Source organism: Rhincodon typus, chromosome 3 (assembly GCF_021869965.1).
Source record: "Rhincodon typus isolate 14 chromosome 3, sRhiTyp1.1, whole genome shotgun sequence".
NCBI lineage: Eukaryota > Metazoa > Chordata > Chondrichthyes > Orectolobiformes > Rhincodontidae > Rhincodon > Rhincodon typus.
In genome coordinates, this window is record NC_063334.1 from 83,078,229 (window position 1) to 83,098,683 (window position 20,455).

Below are 20,455 nucleotides of genomic sequence, written 5' to 3' on the forward strand. Positions count from 1 at the left end.
GGCCTAGACCCATTTTCTGAAGAAGGGTCTAGGCCCGAAACGTCAGCCTTCCTGCTCCTCTGATGCTGCTTGGCCTGCTGTGTTCATCCAGCTCTACAACTTGTTATCTCAGATTCTCCAGCATCTGTAGTTCCTGCTATCTCTTGCATGACATCTCTCCTGGTTTTCCCAAATTACCCTCTATAGCACATGTCATTCAGGGACTAGGAACGTTCTGTCTGTTGGTCCTTCTTTAACAGCTGTGACAAAGTCAGGCCTTCCCCACACACCTTCGCCTCTACAAATTCCTCTAAACACTTTTTGGGGGAGGTGGGCCTACTCCAATTTTTACTCGCCCACCCCAGAATGAAAATCCAAGCATCCAGAACACTTTCTCCGGAATCAGGTTATGGAATTTTCTTGGCTCTGCATTTTTGAATCAGAATCGAAAATTCAGGCTTGGTCTTAAAGATACATCATGTATTCTAACTGCCATATTTATTTGTCTAGAAATATAAGGGACATACTATTGCTGTAATTTAATCTTGACAAAATTTCAGCTGCAATAATATTTCACTAATCCAAGACCCACTGAATGTGATCATTTTCAATTCTATCAAGTTTATTGTTTGCTTTTTTGACTTTGAAATTGTGATGCCATTTAAATAACCATGAAGCAATCAAATTTAAACTTAACTACTTTTTATTAAGAATGTTAATGTCAGGGTACTTTTCAATTATATTTTGCTATTCCAATTTATTCTTTCTTTACAGTATTTTTTTAATATTGTTACTCATAAACTAATAGTCACTTCTAAGCTCCAGAATGGAATTTGTATTCAAACAGACTTTCAGTTACAGGTTACTGATAGTTAACAACACAAATAAAATGTTTTCTTGTCTTTCTGCTTCCTCAGTATTATCATCATTATCAGTTTCTAAGTTATAGCATTGGGAGCAGAATTTCTTTGGGGAGTCACTGATTTTCACGGTAACTTCAGCAAAATTCACCGAAATGGCATGAACAGCAGTTTTTCTCTAGGGGTTCTGACCGGTTAGGTCTATGATCAAAAGAAACTTATGATGCTCAACTTTGATGATTTTATTTTGAGAATTGTTATTCAATGGCATCAAAAATGTTTTTAGTTATTGCTTGATAATTGTGATTCAAAGTTCAGATATATTTTTGTGATATTTCAATTTCTTGCAAAATAATTCAGCTGCTTTTAAAACTTATCAATATTTTTGTCTTAACTTGAATTAGCTACCATTAATTTTTTTGAGTAAACTTTAAAATGTGCTTTATATTAAGTCTGCCAATTGTTTCAAAGGGTCGACACATATTCATGACATTTATACTTATTACAACTTTGCTGAACAAATCTACTCGATATTCAAATATAATTACGACAAAATATTTTTCAGGGAGCAATTCTAATGCTTTTAAGGTTAAATGTCATTAATTTTTTTCTCAGATAAGTGCAAACAATGGCCCAACTAATCAGCATCCTCTTTTCATGCCATGTAACTTGGTGATCTCTTTCTAAGTTTGTTTTATAGTGTGTCAGTCCTGATGAATGCAAGACAAAACGTTTCGGTATAGTGTCTCTTTTTGGCAATGTTTAAGTTCTATACTACCAAGCAGTAGTAAGTATATCTATATTTAGCTATTGGCACAGTTTGTACATGGCTTTGGAGATTTTCAGAAAATCTGATTTTTACTCATATTGTACATTGTATGTTATGACAGCATAGAGAAATGTATCAGTAGTTAAAACAGGCAGATTAGTTTACTTATGTTACACTAAATGCATTCTTGGCTCATACTGATGAAACGTTTCCAAACTAAAGCCAGATACCTCACTTGTGGAATGGTCATTATTGCCTGGATGTACCCATGACAGTTTAGCAACGCTGCACCTGTGTTAATGTATCCATTTATTTGTCTTGTTTTCATCTATATTAATCATTTCAGTTTTGACAGGGAGACTGATGGGTAATTGATAAAAGTGATTGGCATGACTAGGAGTAAAAGATCCTGAATTATTCAGTGCTTCTCAGCATCAATAAGGATACCGGACAAAGAATTCACATTTCTGTTTGCTTTAGAACCTAACTTAGTCAGTAAGACATTTGTACTGCCACTCTATCAGCAAACCAAACAGTGTACAATTGCTTTCTGCAGACAAAATGTCTTATAAGCTTGTAGCTTTGTCCATGAAGCTGCCAGAATAATAATTAGGTACACCAGCTTATACATGCCAATGCAATGTTGTAAGCAGTTTTGTTGACAAGTGCTAATACTTCTTTCATAATATCATCAAAAGCAGCCAGTATAGCAGTGATTACTTGCTGGTTTTATAAGGAAGACATGATTGATTGTGACCTTAATACAGGTTGACCAAGTTTTGAAACTTTAACAACTTGCCATAAATCATGAAATTATTACAATAAGGCTTGATTGGTTAAGAAATGTTTATTTCCTAAAGAGGCTGCAAAAATTCTGTTCCAATGTTTTTAATTTGCAAAGTGCATTTTCATTATGGGTGGCAGTTTAATTTTCTTCTGTCATGTAAAATATGCAACATATAGATAATCCATTAATTGTATTGAAATGCATAGTAAGCTTAATTTATTTTTAATATCAATGCTGAAAAGTTTTTCAAGTTTGTAAAATATGTTAAGTGGAATGCTTTGTATTTCTACGTTTAAAGTCGCAAATTAGATGATGACCTTTTGTTTGTTTTGCAACGCAAACTAATTATGTAATCTGTAAATATGAAAAACAAATTCAGCAATTGTATGTATCTCTTCAGAAACATAGATGAATACTTTTTGCTAAGTCAGCAATCATTTGATAGTGTGCATTATGTAATAATAAATGTGATTATGCAAATATTGAGGCAAAGTGATTCTCGTTCAAATTGATAAACTTGCCTAAGATGGTAATTTTGTTAATATGAATTTTTTTATATGAAACAAGTCTCAATCTAGGATAATTGAAAATGAATAAGCACATTTTTCAGAGTTAGAATATCATTCCCTTTGCCTTCACTGTTTTTTTTAAAAAGTTGAATTTTTAACTGGTTTTGATTTTATAAATTAAATAGAATTAATGAATGGGCTACTCTATGCTACAAACATTAGCCAGTTTAATAAATCGCATTAAAGTACAATAGTACCATTAAGTTGGAACTAACTACATCTGTGCAATATTAAAAAGAGTGGAAATTTTTAGTTAAATATGGTTGTTGATTTAAACATAATACAATTATGAGTTGTAATCAAATTTGTTGTTTTTGTCAATTACTTTGTTATTTGCAAATCAGAGATACGTGAGGATGCATTCAGAGAATTTCTAATCATTATTCCTGAAGAGGCAACATGCAACTTTGAACAAATTTAATAAACTACAAAATACATGAATGTCTGTCTAATGCCTTACATGCCAGATTTAGTAACATTTAGAAATAGTACTTTTGTGAAATTTAGTCACTTACCTCATGTTTTAAATTACTCACTCCTGCTTCCTCATACGTTTTATTTCAAGTCAGTCAGAACCGTCTGTGAGACTTTTATTTACTACTTGTTTGTGGGATGTGGGCTTCAGTAGCAAGATCAGCATTCATCATCCATCCTTAATTTCCCTTTAGGTGTGGAAGCATCATTGTTTTTCTTTATTTTCTCATTTTTGGAGGGTTTTTCTGGTGCAGTGCTAGTGCCTCTGCCTCTGAGCTAGGAGATCTTGGATCAAGTCTTAATTATCCCAGAGGTGTGTCATAACATCTCTGAACAGATTGGTTAGAAAGTATCTACCTGAAGGAATTCCTGCACTCATGTCCTGGGACTGAGGCAACTACAGTTATTTTTATTTGTGCTAATTGTGACTCTGACTACAGAGACTTTTTCCCTAATTTCTATTGTCTCCAGGGTTGTCAGAGCTCCTTGCCGGTATGCTTAGTCAAATGCTGCTTTGGTGTCAAGAGTGGTCACTCTCACCTCACCTCGTGAGTTCTGCTGTTTAGTCCATGTTTGAACCATGAGATCATAGCTGTTACTCAAACTGAGTGTCACTGAGTGGGTTATGGCTGAACAAGTGCCGCCTGAAAGCACTGTGACCCCATCCATCTCCTTGCTGATAATGGAGAATAAATTGAGAGGCCAATAATTGGTTGGATTGAATTTGTTTTGCTTTTTGTGAACAGGACAAGCCCAGACATTTTCCACATTGCCAATTAGATACCCGTCTTGTAACTGTACTGGAAGGCCTGCTTAGGCCCCACGGCTAGTTCTAAAGCACATGTCTTTGGTACTATTGCCAGAATGTTGTGGCATCCAGTATCTTCAGCCTTTTCTTGCTATTACATGAAGTGAATTATATAGTCTGATGACTGGACTTTTTGTTGCTGCGGATCTCTTGAGGATGCGAAGGTGAATCATCCAGTCAGCACACCCAGCTGAAAATGGTTACACATGCTTTTGTCTTGCCTTTTGTACTGACATGCTGGACTCCCTCATTATTAAGATTGGGGATATTTGTATATCCTCTTTGTCTTGTTAGCAGTTAATTGTCCATTACCATTCATGTTTGGTTTTAACAGTGCTGCAGAACTCCAAATCTGATCTGTTGGTTGTGGGATTATTTAACCCTATTGAAATAGAATATAGTGACACTAATGTTATGTGTTATTTTTAGACATTTAGTGTGATAATATGTATTTCTAGTTTACTGATGAGGTTGGGGCTGTAATGCATGGTAGGTTAAAATGAGGTCCTGTACTCTAATCACCCGTACTGTACTGATTATTTCCTATTCCATTACTGTCCTTTCACAATTCTGATTTTTTCATTTACCCATCTTAGATTCACTGTTTCCAGTGAAATGACTTGTTCAACAGACAGTTGTTACTTCAAAGCGGCAAAAGTAGGGCTTATTAGAGCTTTAGAAAAAATCATTTCTTTGTCACTGCAATTTGAACTTTGTATTTTTCTCTTAACATTTTTTAAAAAAGAAAATGATTATGTGGTTTTTAAAGATGTGCCACTTTTGAACAATTAACTGTGAATAATTCTAATTAGGCGGTATAATTATAGGTTAGCTGAGGAAATTAAACACAAGGTTTTTGAAAAATGTTAAAATACCAGAAAAGTAGCTATTGCGAAAGTATTGCTTTGCAGTAGCCTCAGTGAAATCATTAATAATAGAAGATGTTCTTCAGATCCTACTTGCCAGTTAATTGTGAGATGCTAAATGCAAATCTTTTTAGGGCAAAATCAGCAATAAATATAGACTATTGAATTCTAAAATAATTCATCTAGTTGGAATATTAAAGATGACAAGGTTGCAGACTTGGACAAAAGGAAACTCACATGATTGGCAGAAGAATGTTTTTCTTTAATAGTTACTCCTTTTTTTTTCCATTTCATGTCCCTTTTACCAGATGTAATTAAGTACATAATATTCTGACCCAGGAATATGAATATTATGTATCTGTGTTCTTAAATTACCTTTATCATTATCACTGACATACAGTAGATCAAATCTAGTATTGATAAGAAGCCTTTTGGGAGGCATGTAAACTCTTACAGCTTTGGAGACTCTTTTGGCAGTTTATCAATTGGAGTCAATTGTGGAAAAAAATAGGTATGGTGTAAAATGGGCTGCCGAACCAAGCTTGTCCTGTTCCCACCAGTTTAAAAGTGGTATACTGTGAATGTTGGAAATCTGAAACAATTACAGAAAATGCTAAAAACTCTCAAATTGGTCAGGCAGCATCTGTGGGGGAAAAAAACACAGAAAAGGGATAGTGGAGACTGTAACTCTTTGCTGCATTCCCATGGCAACACCCTGGTCAATCAGAATCTGCCAGCCTGGTCTGAGAACTTGGATTGGCAGTTAACTGTTCTTGTTGTTTCTCCATATCATTGGTGGCCCAAACAAATGGCACCCTCTTCTCATGCTCTCTAAATTGTTGCCTTTTTTTTTCTCAAATCTGTTATTTGCACCTTAGTCCTGATGAATGCAAACCAAAGTAATTTAACCTTTTGTTTAATTTTAGCAATGTTTAAAGCCGTCTTAATCTTCATCTTAAATAGGCTCAGAAAACGGAGGTGGTTATGTCCCTAAATTTTAGATTCACCAACAAGGGCTAACAGGCTAGATTTTCCCTCCTGGGACAGGAAACAAAGTTCAGACTATTTGTGGATTTAGAACCCACCATTCATGTAATGACTTATTAGGAATTATGGGGACAACCCATTAATTATCATGGAGACAGGTTCCCTGTCTACTCCAGGGAAACAAGCTGTGAATAGTGTCAGAGTTCAAGCACTGAAAGCTGGATGGGAAGGTGAGCTGTGAGGACGATGTGGAGGTACTTCAGTGTGATTTAGATAAGCTGAGTGAGTGGCAAAATGCATTGCAGATGCAGTATAATGTGGACAAATATGAGATTATTCAGTTAGGTAACAAAAACAGGAAGGCAGATTATTATGTAAAGAGCTAAAAATTGGCAGAAAGGAATGTGCAAAACAACGTGGATGTCCTCATCCTCATATATTAGTCACAAAGTAAGCATACAGGTGCAGCAGGCTGTAAAGAAGGCAATTGTTATTGGCCTCCATAGCAAAAAAATTTGAGTACTGGAGCGAGGATATCATGCTGCAATTATACAGGGCCTTGTTGAGACCACACCTAGAATAGTATATGCAGTTTTAGTCACCTTATCTGAAGAAAGATGTTCTTGTTATAGAGGGAATACAGCAAATGTTTGCCAGACTGGGATGATGGGTACTGATGTATGAGGAGAGGTTGGACTGGTTAGGATTATATTCACTGGCATTCAAAAGAATGAGGTGGGTGGAGTCTCATAGAAACCTGCAAGATTCTGAAAGGACTAGACAGGGTAGATGCAGGAAGGATGTTCTCGATGGTGGGGGATTCCACACCAGGGATCACAGTCTAAGGATAAGGGATAAACCTTTCTGGACTGTGATGAGGAGAAATTCTTGCGCCCATTCAGTGGTGAGCCTATGGAATTCACTAACACAGAAAGTAGTCAAGGCCAAATCATTGTATGATTTCAAGAAGAATTTGGATATAGCACTTGGGGATAAAGGGATCAAAGGATATGGGGAAGGCAGGAAAAGGCTTTTGAGTTGGATGATCAGCCATGATTGTGGTGAATGGTAGAGCAGACTCGAAAGACTGGCCTATTCCTAGTCCTTTTTTCTGTGTTTCTGTATTTTTATAAAGGGCATCAATTAAGATGATTGTTAAAAGAAGGAATGGTGACATGAGAAAAAACATTTCTATGCTGCATGTGGTTAGGATCTAAAATGCAGTGTCTGAATATGTGATGCAGGCAGATTCAACTGTGACTTTCATTAATGTATTGGATAAATTCCTTAAGAGAAAAAAAAAACACAGGACTACAGATAAAAGGCAGGGGAATGAAGCTATCTAAGTTGTTCCTGCAGAGAGAATGGTCACTTCCTAAGCTATAACCATATACTATACTATATGCTATATCAATTTGGAAGAACATATGTTGACTTGGTTTTTGTTAGTTATATAAAATTGTTTATTTTGTATAACTGTGGGTTGACTAGTCACATCAGCCAGAAGCTGACAACACTACAAAGAAGCCTTCCCTACAGCCATAACATGCTAGGGATGGGATAAAGTGACACTGACAACCCTCAGTGGGAGGAAGCCCCATTCTCAGGAGCTACCAGCAGGAGGGTTTAGCAGTGAATAGTGTTCATCCCAAAAAGCTAAAGGAACATTAAAGCCTGTTGGACAATTGCAAAGCCTGAGGTTCCTGAGCTCCTGCCCTCTGGGTCCCCACACCTGCCACAGGCCCAGGGCAACGGATACTTCAGGAACATAGGAACAGGTGTAGGCCATTCAACCCCTTGAGCTGGTTCCACATTCAATGAGATAATGGTTGATCTGTGGCCTATCTCAATATACCTTCCTTTGTTCCATGTACCTTAATGCGTTTTGATCTCAGATTTAAAATTTGCAACTGATCGAGCATCCACTGCCATTTGTGGAAGCAAGTTACAAACATCTACTGCCCTCTGTGTGTAACATCACTCCTAAATGGTCTGACCATAAGACAACAATGTCCTCTAGTTCAAGAATCCACAATCAATGGAAATAGTTTAGCTATCTGTAATTTGAAGTCTTGAAGTAACTTGAAGTCTTCAATCAGATCACTCTTAACCTTATAAACTCTAAAGAATTTAATTTGTATAACCTCTCCACATAAATCAGCCCCTGAAGCGCAGCTTTCATTCATCTTAACCTACATTGCACTCTGTCCAAGGCAAATATATCCTTTCTAAGGTGTGTTGCCCAAATCTGTTCAGTGTACTCCACATGGGTTCTAACCAAGGTTTTGTCTAACTGCACCATAATATCTGCATCCCTGACTCTAATCCACTAAATATAAAGGGGAACATTCCATTCACATTCTTGATTATTTTCTGCACCTGTTCATGACATTTTAAAGATCTATGCATCTGAACCTCTGAGTCTCTTTAGATATCAACTGTATTTAACTTAATACCATCTAGAAAATACCCTGCTTCATCCTTTTTCAGTACAAAATGGACAGCCTCGCACTTGCTTACATTGAACTCCATCTGCCATAGTTTTGCCCATTTACTTAGTCTATCAATATCCTTTTGGAATTTTTACACTATCATCTATAATGTCGCCTAACTTTGTCTTCATACTTCCTCTGTCATTCTCCAAGTTTCTAATAAATAATGTGAATATATTAGGCCCTAACACAAGCCTTATGGGACACCATTGGTCACTGTAGTGATTGTGTCAAGGTCAGCCAGATGGACCACATAGAATATGATTTCCCTGTTTGGGGCTGTTAATTTGGTCCAGTCAGGGAGCCCTGGCTGACAGATATGAATAGGAGTGTAAGACATCCTGTTCACTCTGAGAGCTAGCTCTGAGGGAGCTGGATCAGTGTCATGGAGTCTCCACATGTAAATAGAGGGTGACTTGGTGACAGGATACCGGCCTTTGTCGGGTTATTTCAGTCACATTCTGTCAATTTGAGTACCCACTCATTATCCCCAGTTTATGTCACCTGCCATTCAACCAATTTCTCAGCCATGTCAGTGATTTGCCTCAGTTCCATGGGCTTTGACCTGAGTTAACGATCTCAAATTTGGGACTTTATCAAATGTTTTCTGCAATTCAATACTAACAACATCCATAGACGTTCCCCTGACCACTACCTTAATTACCTCCTCAGAAAGTTCAATAAGGTTTATCAGGCATGACCTACCTATCATGGCTGGTTCTCCCTGATTAACTGAAAAATTTCAAGGTGTTCAGTTACCCCATCCTTGATTATAGACTCTAACAATTTCCCCACCACAGGTGATGGGCTAGCTGGTCTGAGATTCCAGGTTTTTCTCTTTTGCCCTACTGAAAAAGCAAGAATAAATAACTGGTGCCTGAGGCTGTAAGGGACCACTACACTCCGGTCAAAAATGGGACCACTGAATCCAGATTGGGAGCTCAGACTAGAAGCAGCTCTAGGACCCATTATTTCTGTCCCTGCCTCACTTATTGCTGCAGTCTCCTGCCCCTGAAGTACCTATCCTAAGAGGTGTTACTGACTTCTGTTACAGAGAATCTGGGTAGATTTCCCCTTCCCTGATGCATTGCAGTGTCTGCAGTTCAGCCACCAGATCATAAACCCTGAGCTGAAGCTTGCGTTAATAATGTATCGTGATTTCTTTGTCATTTGTCACAGAATTTTGCAGCTATCAATTCCTAACCAAATCAAACAATTATGGTATATGGTCTGTTCATTAGAGAGCATGCTTTGAAAGAATAACAACAACTTTTCAGGTTTATACATAGAATATGCATTTTCATTAAATATTGTTAAATTACCTTTTACAAAATGTTGTTAACCACAACTAACTGAACTAAATGGAATCCTTTGGGTCACAAGTCATCTGAAAAATGTTATTAAAATCTCCCCAACCCCAACCTCATCCCATGTCCAACCCTCCCTGTCATCCCCGCCTCCTTGACCTGACACAACCTGTCCATCTTCTCTCCCACCCATCTGCGCCCCCCACCTCACTGACCAATCCCCACCACTCCCTACCTGCATTCACCTATCACCATCCCACCATTCTTCCCCAGCCCCACCCCTCCTCTCCCTATATATTTCTGAGCTCCCTTCCCCCTCCCCGATTTCTGAAGAAGGGTCCCGACCTGAAATGTCAACTTTCCTGCTCCTCTGATGCTGCCTGGCCTGCTGTGTTCCTCCAGCTCCACATTGTGTTACCTTTGACTCCAGCATCTGCAGTTCTTGCTATCTCTCTCAATATTTGCTGCTCCAAGGAAGATATCCACAGCCCATTCAATCTTTTCTCATAGCTCAGGCACACCAACCCAGTCCTATTACATATTTTGAGCAATTAAATAATAACAGCTAATTAAAGTTCCGTTAGAAATTACCTCACTGAAGCTTCTTTAAACAATGTCTAATTATTTTCTGAGTGTCAGCAACCAGCATCAAGACAATGGAATTGTCAATGGAGGGCAATCGAGGATAAAATGTACCGCTGCAGACAGTTATATGATCACCAGATCAGGTTGAGTTGTCAAACCTCCAAAACATTACACTGAAGTTTGAACTGCTAAACCTGTTGTTCTGGTTTTATTTGTTTGTATAATTGTTAAATTGACAACACTAGCCTATGTACAACTATGTATAACTGTTTGGAATTTCTTTTTGGAAAAAGGATGATGCTGCTAATCCCACCACACTGCCAGCATGACATAACACATAGCTCAACACTTATAGCATAATAGTAGAGGGGATTAGTAGCAAGGAAAATCTGGAAAAGTATTGGTATTGAGGTTTCACTTGGAAATGTTTTAGGGAAAAAAAGACAGCCAAGCAGATCACCTTACTGGCAGAGAACGAACTGACACCTCCATTACCAGCATTCATATAGGAGGTTACATCAGTTAGAAGTTAACAAACTCAAATTTAAGTATAAAGTAAGAACAAAAATTTCTAAAAAAAAGAAAATCTGCAGTCTCGGGCAGGATCCGTGTAGAGAAACAGGGTTAAAGTTTCAAGTTGAAAACCCTTTATCAGAACCCATGTTAATGCTAATAAAAGCAAAATTAAATGCCGGAGATACTCAGCAGCTCAGGCAGCATCTGTTGAGAGAGAAACAGAGTTAATGTTTTGAGTCTGATATGGCTTTTCCTCAGCTGAAAGGGGATTAAAAATGGTGATTTTTATGCCTTTGACAGGGGAGGAGGGCTAAGTGGAATAGTTTATAAGGGTGCCCAGAGGAAAAGCTAAAGAGAGTGCTAATAGTGAGAGAAGAGCAATAAAGGCCCAGAATGGATGTAAATGAAGGCATGAAAAGGAGAAAATGAGTCCACTTTGCTGACAACGAAGCAAACAAGACACAAACAAGTCACAGCCAGGGTGGGAGGCAGGGGAGAGAAGATGTAAGAGAAACTGAGAATACTGAGAGGTCATGCTCTGCAGTTGTGGATTTCAATATTGAGTCCTAGACTCTGTGAAGTGACTAAGCCGAAAATGGGGTGTTGTTCATCAGCTTGTATTGAACTTTGTTGGAACACTGCAGCAGCCCCAGAATAGAAAGCAAGGGGATTTATTGAAACTGCAAGTAATTGGGGGGTCAAGGTTATTCTACGGTTAGATTGGCAGAGGGGTTAAGGGTTCTGCAAAGCAGTAACACAGTCTGTATTTGGTCTCAACAATATGAAGAACACTGCATTGAGTGGGGAATACAGTAAACAGGATTGAAAGAAGTACCAGTAAAATGCCAAGTTTAGGGCACCTTCCTCCTCCTTGGACAGTAAGCAGGGAGAAGGTGCCACGGGGAAGCGAGAAACATAAGGAGTGTACCAAGGTGGCAGGGAGGCAACAGTCCTGATGGAATGTTGACAGTGGAGAGGACGGAATTTGGTATTTGGTGGTGGTATCCTGCTGGAGGCGGTGAAAACACAGAAGTTAAATTCTTTGAATATGGAGACTGGTGGGATAGAAAGTGAGGACAAAGGAGAAAGGGAAAGAGGTGAGGGAAGAAGTGTGGGATGTGTGTGAACCAACAAGCAGGAATGTGTTCTCAAGTGAGGAAAAAATCAAGGACAGATCAAAAGGTACTCCAGTGGAAGGGGACATCATCGGAACAGATGTGACAGAGAGGGAGAAACTAGGAGAATGGAATAGAATCCTTGTAGGAACCAGAATGTGAGAAAGTGTAGTCAACATAATTGTGGGAGATGGTGAGTCTGTGGTGAACATTGGTGGACAGCACATACTCAAAATTGGAAGCAGTGAAATCAAGGAAGGAAAGGGAAGATGAGCCAAGTGAAGCCAAGAGATGGATGAAATTAGAAGGCAAACTGATGAATTGTTCCTACTCTGGATGAATAAGCAGCTCTGGCAATATCATCAATGTATTGGAAAAAGAACTGTGGGTGGGGGCTCAAGCAGGGCTGGAACAAGGAATTGCTTTGCATATCCCACAAAGAGACCGGCATAATGGGACGTATGCAGGTGCCTATGGCACACCTTCGACTTGGAGAATGTGAGACGAGTTAAAGGAAAAGATGTCTAACGTGAAAATGAGCTCAGCCAGGTGAAGGAGTGGAAGGTATAGATTCTTTAGACCTCTTTTCAAATAAGAAGCAGAGGAGCATGTGATGGGGGATGGATGTGTAAAAGGACTGCATATCCATGGTGAAGAGGAGGTGACTACGCCCAGAAAACTAGAAATTGTGAAATTGACATAAAACATCAGAAGCATCATAAAAGCAAGTGCGAAGAGACTGACGAAGAAAATATACAGTCAAGATAGAAAGAAATAAATTCAGTAGAGCAGCAACAAGCTGAAAACATAGATCTGTCAGGGCAGTTTTGTTTGCGGATTTGGGAAGGAAGTGGAAGCAAACTGTGAGGGGTTGGGGGACTATGAAGTAGGAAGAAGTGGAAGGGAGATCTTCAGAGGAGATGAGGGCAGTGACAATCCTAGAAATAACAGCTTGATGTTCAACCGTAGGATCATGATCTAGGGGAGATAGAGGGAAGTGTCTGAGAGTTGGTATTCAGCCTCTGCGTTGTAGAGGTCAGCACGCCAGCTCTCAACAGTGCTAACCTTATAAGCAGGTTTGATAACAAACCTGAGTTTGTGTTTTTATTCTTGATAAGAGTTGTCCACTTCCCAGTTTTCCACATCTCTATTACATTTGTTATGATGCTACAATCTTCTAAAAAATCATTTCTGATGTCTTCCATTTTCTTCAATTTAGAATTCCCCCACAGACTGTAAATGGTAGGGCCCTAAATCATGTCCATTCTGTTTACTGTAGTCCTTCTCTCACTCTTCTCATCTCTCTCCTAGAACCACAATAGTGTTCCCCTTACCCACATTGTCAACTCCATCAGCTGCCAAATTCACAGAGCATCCACTCTGCCCTGGCTTATTTTCAAGGTAAAGGATTATAAAGTGACAAACACAAAATAGATACTATTCCTTGACGTTGCATTAAGCTGCATTTGGGAATAGAGAGCAGAGTGACAGCAAGGTGGAAAATTAAGGTGGCTAGCAATGGAAGCTTAGGGTCAGGCTTGCAAGTTGAACAGAGTAATCACTTAATCCACATTGAGGTCTGGATTTCACCATAATAGCAGAATGGCCCAAAAATCAGAAGTTCTGTCTCTGAACATAGCATTTACCTCTCTAAATGAAGTGAGAATAGGGTTGAATCATGTTTTGTGAGGGGATATTAACATTTATACTGTTTGAGAGGAAAGTACTGATTAGTTGGCAAATGGACTCTGCTAGGATTACTATGGAAAATGCACCAGACAACACTTAACTGTAAAGGTTTGTGTATATTTTAAGCAAGGTTGATTCATGGGTCAATACATTTCCCTGAGAAAGGATCCAATGAATGACTGGTACCCATTTGTCTGCATTGAAACAGGCACAGTATGTATATATTTTCTTCGAACTTTGAGATGCAGAAGGATCTGGATGCCCGAGCATATGAACAATGCACAATGCTGGTGTGTAGATAAACCAAGCAATAAGGATAATAGAATATTATCATTTATTGTAAGGGGAATTGAACACAAAAGTAAGCGGTTATGCTTCAGTTATTCTGTGCACTGGTGAGACTACATCTGGAATAGCATTTATGGTATTGGTCATCTTATTTAAGGAAGGGTGTAAATGCACTGGAAGTTGTTCAGAGAAGGTTTACTGGGCTAATACCTGGAACGACAGGTTGCCTTGTGTGGAATGTTTCAAGAGGCTAGGCTTGAACCTACTCGAATTTAGAAGAATTAGGGCCAACTTGATTAAAACATGTAAGGGTCTGAGGGATCTTGTTAGGGTGGAAGTTTCTTGTTCTGGGAAAATCTGAAACTAGAACTCTTCTTTTTAAAAAAAGGGGGGCCTGCCCATTTAAAACAGAGATGAGGCAAAATCCTTTCTCACAGAGGGCTGTTAATCTTTGGAACAATCTCCCTGAAAAGCTGATGAAAAATTTTGAAGGAAGAGGTGAACAGACTTTTGGTAAGCAACAGGTTAAAGGTTATCAGCAACAGGTGACAATATGGATTCAAGGTTACATCAGATTGATGTCATTAAATGGTGAAGCAGGCTTGAGGGGCCAAATAGCCTACTCTTTCTCCTTGTTTGTATGTTTGTAACATTACTGACAGCAGTGTACCTTTGTTCACTTATGAAGGAAAATAGAATGTACCCTAACATTCTTATAGATATTTTTGCCAACTTTTCCAAATAATGATCTCCATAAGCAAAATCAAATGTAAACTGTATAATTGTATAAATTGTATAATAATTACTTCTCTAGTACATGTCTAAATCTACCACACCCTAATTATACCCCTTAAAATACCCTTTGGGTGCACACTATGGACTTGTTGTAATTTCCCTCCAATTGGCAGGTAGAATATTACAAGATAGTGGACTTATCTGTGCATTATTGAGAATGGGCAAGTTGATCAAGGCAAAACCATCAGCTAGCTATAGCCTTGTGGAGTGTATCTGTTACTAAAATGCTGCATTTCTTTCATAATTTGAAAGAAACTTACTATTATTTATTTCAACAATTTTGTTTAGCAATATTTAGTGTGCATATTCTGTGCATGTTACAATTTCATGGTGTTTTGGACTTTTCTAAATATGTTAATAAAACTATTAGATATTAAAGTGTTGTGCTCATATTTACTCAACTGGTTGTGCTGCTTGTCCCTGTGATTATATTTGAAATAAAGTGTCTTTAGAGGGAAGTATTTCATCAGTAAAGTGTAAACTGGCTGATATCCAACGCATCATCCTCCGACACTTCCGCCATCTGCAATCCGACCCCACCACCAAAGACATCTTTCCCTCCCCACCCTTATCTGCTTTCCGGAGGGACCACTCTCTCCGTGACTCCCTTGTCCGCTCCACACTCCCCTCCAGCTCCACCACACCCGGCACTTTTCCCTGCAACCGCAGGAAGTGCTACACCTGCCCCCATACCTCCTCCCTCACCCCCATCCCAGGCCCCAAGAAGACTTTCCACATCAAGCATATGTTCACCTGCACATCACCGCTGTACCCGTGTGGCTTCCTCTACATCGGGGAAACCAAGCGGAGGCTCGGGGACCGCTTTGCAGAACACCTCCGCTCGGTTCGCAATAAACAACTGCACCTCCCAGTCGCGAACCATTTCAACTCCCCCTCCCATTCCTCAAACAACATGTCCATCCTGGGCCTCCTGCAGTGCCACAACGATGCCACCCGAAGGTTGCAGGAACAGCAACTCATATTCCGCTTGGGAACCCTGCAGCCCAATGGTATCAATGTGGATTTCACAAGTTTCAAAATCTCCCCTCCCCCTACCGCATCCCAAAACCAGTCCAGCTCGTCCCTGCCTCCCTAACCTGTTCTTCCTCCCACCTATCCCCTCCTCCCACCTCAAGCCGCACCCCCATCTCCTACCGACTAACCTCATTCCGCCCCCTTGACCTGTCCGTCCTCCCTGGACTGACCTATCCCCTCCCTAACTCCCCACCTATGCTCACCTTTACTGGCCCCATCCCCGCCTCTTCGACCTGTTTGTTTCCTCTCCACCTATCCTCTCCTCTATCCATCTTCTATCCGCCTCCCACTCTCTCCCTATTTATTTCAGAACCCCCTTCCCCTCCCCCTTTTCTGATGAAGGGTCTAGGCCCAAAGCGTCAGCCTTCCTGCTCCTATGATGCTGCTTGGCCTGCTGTGTTCATCCAGCCCTGCACCTTGTTGTCTCGGATTCTCCAGCATCTGCAGTTCCTACTATCTATGATATTTTATCTGTAGTTTTTAAACAGTGAATGGACCACTTAACTAGAAATTCTGCCGTACTATTCCCCCTGGACAATATTTTTAAAGCCAATTTTCTCTTCCAAACTATTTAGGTAACCTACTGCAATAATCACCAACAATGGTCGATGAGTCGATTTTTTCTCAAAATAATGTTCATTTGTAACTAGTCATGATCTTTTCGGACTCATTAGTGAGCAAGAAATTCTCACTCAAAATATTCAACTTGTATATTGACTATTGCAGACAAAGCCAATTTTAGAAATATTCAGTGTTGAACACTGCACAACAGTTGCATTATTAAAAAATTATTGCTTCACCATAATAAGGATAGCTGGCAACCTTAGTTGAGCTGAACAGTTCTGAGGAAGGGTCACTGGACTCGAAACATTAATTCTGTTTTTTTTTCTCCACAGATGCTACCAGACTTGCCAAGCTTTTCCAGCAACTTTCTTTTTGCTCCTGATTCATAGAATCAGCAGTTCTTTCGGTTTTTATCTTTTCAGAAGGCTTTAATTGAAGTAGAGGCGATAACCAGTTCAGTTAGTCTCTCTGTGTGTTCTTTTTCAATTAAATCACACTCATGTCCTTTGCTCTGGCATTTCATGACAGCCGTCCATAGAGTTAAACTCTGCTGATCTGAAGGTTGTTTCTTACTTTGAGTTGGCCTTCAAGTACTCTCCAGGTCTTCTCTGGACTTTTATGTTGTCCTTGGAAAGACTGGATATTTATTCTGTGAAACCCCTCTTTGCTGATAGGAAGTAGGATTTTCAGAAATCTCCTCCCAGGATCATTTATTGTTTGATCTACAAATAGATAACAATTCAGTGAGGCTGTCACTCACTGCTCAAACTAAACATAAATGTTTACCTTCTATTTCTTGTTGAAGGTCTTTTTCTTAAACTAAAGTGCAGAGCTCGTTTTTCCTTTGTTTTACTCAGTTTGCTATTCTGTTCTTTTATTTTTCATTCTTTTGTTTCTATTTTATTTCAGGTTTCATTGTTGTAGATTATGACTGTTAATAGCTTTGGTATTGTCTTTAATAAATAAAGGCTTGTAGAAGCAGGTGTTAGCCACCAGAGGGAGATTGTGCTGAGAAGTGATGATCCCACACAAATTGTTTGCACTGAATCAGAGAAAATGGCAGGACCAACCACCCTCTGCATGAAGGAAGTTTCTTTGGTTAAGAAAATCACTATTGAATGCTTAAAAAGAAAGGATGGCTCTATACTTAAACTGACAGTATCCTTTGGCTGCCAGTTTTAGCTTTCAGCCTACAAGAAGCATTCTGACTGCAATGTATTTGTTTTAAATGTAACTCCTTATAAACAGCCATTGCTGTTAACCCTGATCTGTTCTGCCCTGACAATCTGCCGGAGATGCAGTGACGGACTTTTTAACCTTCAGTGGGTTATTCATACTTGATGAGACAATACTTACGATTGCACCTGTAACATAAGAACTCGATATGAATAATGTCGTATTGAAACAGTGAATTGTTGTTTATTGGGATCTTGGTATCTACATTCATTATAGTTATAGACACTGCATATCTGAGCTAATGCTGAGCAAGTTACCAATTGGCATGTTTGCTGTGATATATCATGCTGCAAATGTTCACAGTAAAATGGAGACTGAGACTTTTTTTCCCATTACGTCAAATACTTTGATGTGATGGTATCATGAGGATGTCCCTTAAAGGTATATTGCATACTAGCTATGAAACACAAGACAACAGTAAGCATTTCCAACACTTTTGTACCCATGTTCTATTTCCATACTGGGCCCATTGTCATCTCTTTTTCTATTGTGTCATCATAATTTTTGGTATTTAATTGCTGGTACAGTCTACCCAGCACAGACCTTTGCCATTTGTTCCTCTCTGTCATGCTCACCTTTTCTTTTTTGCTTAAAAACTGCTCATATCTAACGTTATTCGTTTATTAGTCTAAGATATTAACTGTTCATCTCTTCACACATGCCTCCTGATCTTCTGTGTATTTCCAGCATTTTCTGTTTATATTTCAGCTAACAAGGTGCTGTGCAATTTAGTCTATGAGAATTTGCAATGTGTACTTTTTGCAGCCTTTGCCTTTGTCTGCAAAATTACATCTGAAGCATACAGATGTTTTTATCTCTGTGCTGAAGAAGATAGTGTCAATTGAAGACGATCAGGAAATGGTAAATAAAACCACTTACTCGCTATATATTGTATGTGACACTCTGGAAAATTAGCTAAAGCTAGTTAAATCACTTCAAAAGATAGCCTTCAAAAAGCTAATAATCTCAGAATAGGACTGATTATAAACCAATTAGTCACAAGACTTATAATTTAAAGTGCAGGTGTGCTAAATGGCATTTTAATTGTATTAGAGAAGAAAAATGTAAAAACATAAAAGCCTGAAGCGAGAAATTTAGATGTTGAATATGCAAATTAATTGATGTATTTCTAAAAGTCATCTAGAGCCACGTTCCTCATGAAAACTTATGTATGAAGAACATTACATGCTCTCAATTTTAATCAGTTTTATAGAACAAAATTGATAGATGTTTCATCCAAAAAAGGAAAAAATAGTAAGGTTAGGATTTTCAACAGGACACCTATCTATCATTTCCAAAAAATAGTGTAGCCGTCATTCTTCCACAGCTAAGCCTCTTCCTCCCTAAGGTGAGAAGACAATATACCCTATCCAGCTATACATCAAGTCATGATCTTCCCATTTATACTGGGACATTTTCCAACTCCCCACCAAATTAACTGATAATCTTTTCGACCCCTTCCATTTAACTTGGCACTCTTGCACAATTCTTCCTATTTCAGCTGACTTTAATCTTCCTATTGAAGCTGGAATTCTGTGTCATTGAGAAACTATTAGTATCAATTATAAGCAATCTGATAGCAGCACATTTAGAAATGCATAATATTATCAAACAGAGAGTCAGCATGGCTTCATGACAGGGGAAATCATGCCTGACAAATATGTATGAAGTGGAAGCAAGCAGGATAGATAAAGGGGAATCAGTAAATGTAATATATTTAGATTTTCAGATAAGGTACCACTCATTAGGCCTCTTAACAAGACCCCAACATGTTAAGGTGGTACATTACCTTGAATAGAAAATTAGCTAACTAATAGAAGACAAAGAGTTGAGATAAGGGGAGTATTTTCAGGTTAGCAATCTGTATCTAATGGTGTACCACATGGATCAGTGCCAGGGCTATAGTTATTTGCAGTATATATTAATGACTTGGATGAGGAAAGTGAATGTACTATTGCCAAATTTGTAGATTAGACAAAAGTACTTGAAAGGACAAGTGGTGATGATGACACAAAGAGTCTGCAGAGGGATACAGACAGATTAAGTGAGTGGGCAGAAACTTGGGAAATGGAATATAATTAGGGGAAATTTGATCTTTTGCACTTTGGCAGGAAGAATAGAGGAGCTGAAATCAAATGGAGAAGGACTTCAGAAAGCTACAGAACAGAGAAATTTGGGAGTCCTCTTCCATTAATCACCAAAAGCCACCATCCAAGTTCAGTTGTTAATAGGGAATTCAAAAAGAATGTTGGCCTTTATTTCAAAGGGGATGCAATATAAAAGTAGGGAGATTTTGTTTTAACTGTATAAGGCACTAGCCAGACCACAACCGGAATACTGTGAACAGTTTCAGGCCCCTTATCTATGGAAAGATCTACTGGCATTAGAGGTAGTCCAAGTAAGATTCACTAGGCTGATACTAGGTATGGGGGTGGGGGTGGGTGGGAACTGTTTTATGAGAAAGGAGGGTGAGTAGATTGGACATATTGGAATATAAAAGAATTAGAGGTAATCTTCTTGAAATATGAACAATTGTCAGAAGACTTCACAGGGTAGATTTGCAAAGCTACAACTTTATAATCATTAGTGAGACCGTACCTAAAATATTGCACAGTTTAGTCCTTTTAATTGAGGAGGGATGTACTTACAATGGAGGAAGTTCAGATGAGGTTCACTAGATTGATTCCAGAGATGAAGAGTTTGTCTTATGAACAGAGATTGAGTAGTTTAGGCC

General features: G+C 38.8%; 1 protein-coding gene across 8 annotated transcripts in view; it reads left to right on the top strand.

Moving 5' to 3' along the window:
• Positions 1-20,455, top strand: part of kiaa0825 (KIAA0825 ortholog) — a 357,628-nt gene that overhangs the window by 315,822 nt on the left and 21,351 nt on the right. The window contains exon 21 of one of the 8 annotated variants that reach the window (XM_048595043.1): positions 13,426-13,592. The exons of the other annotated variants lie outside the window; for them this stretch is intronic. Coding sequence (XP_048451000.1) covers positions 13,426-13,519 — 94 coding nt within the window. The 3' untranslated portion in view covers positions 13,520-13,592. Of the gene's footprint in view, positions 1-13,425; positions 13,593-20,455 lie in introns of those variants that run through there. 8 annotated transcript variants of the gene reach the window in all.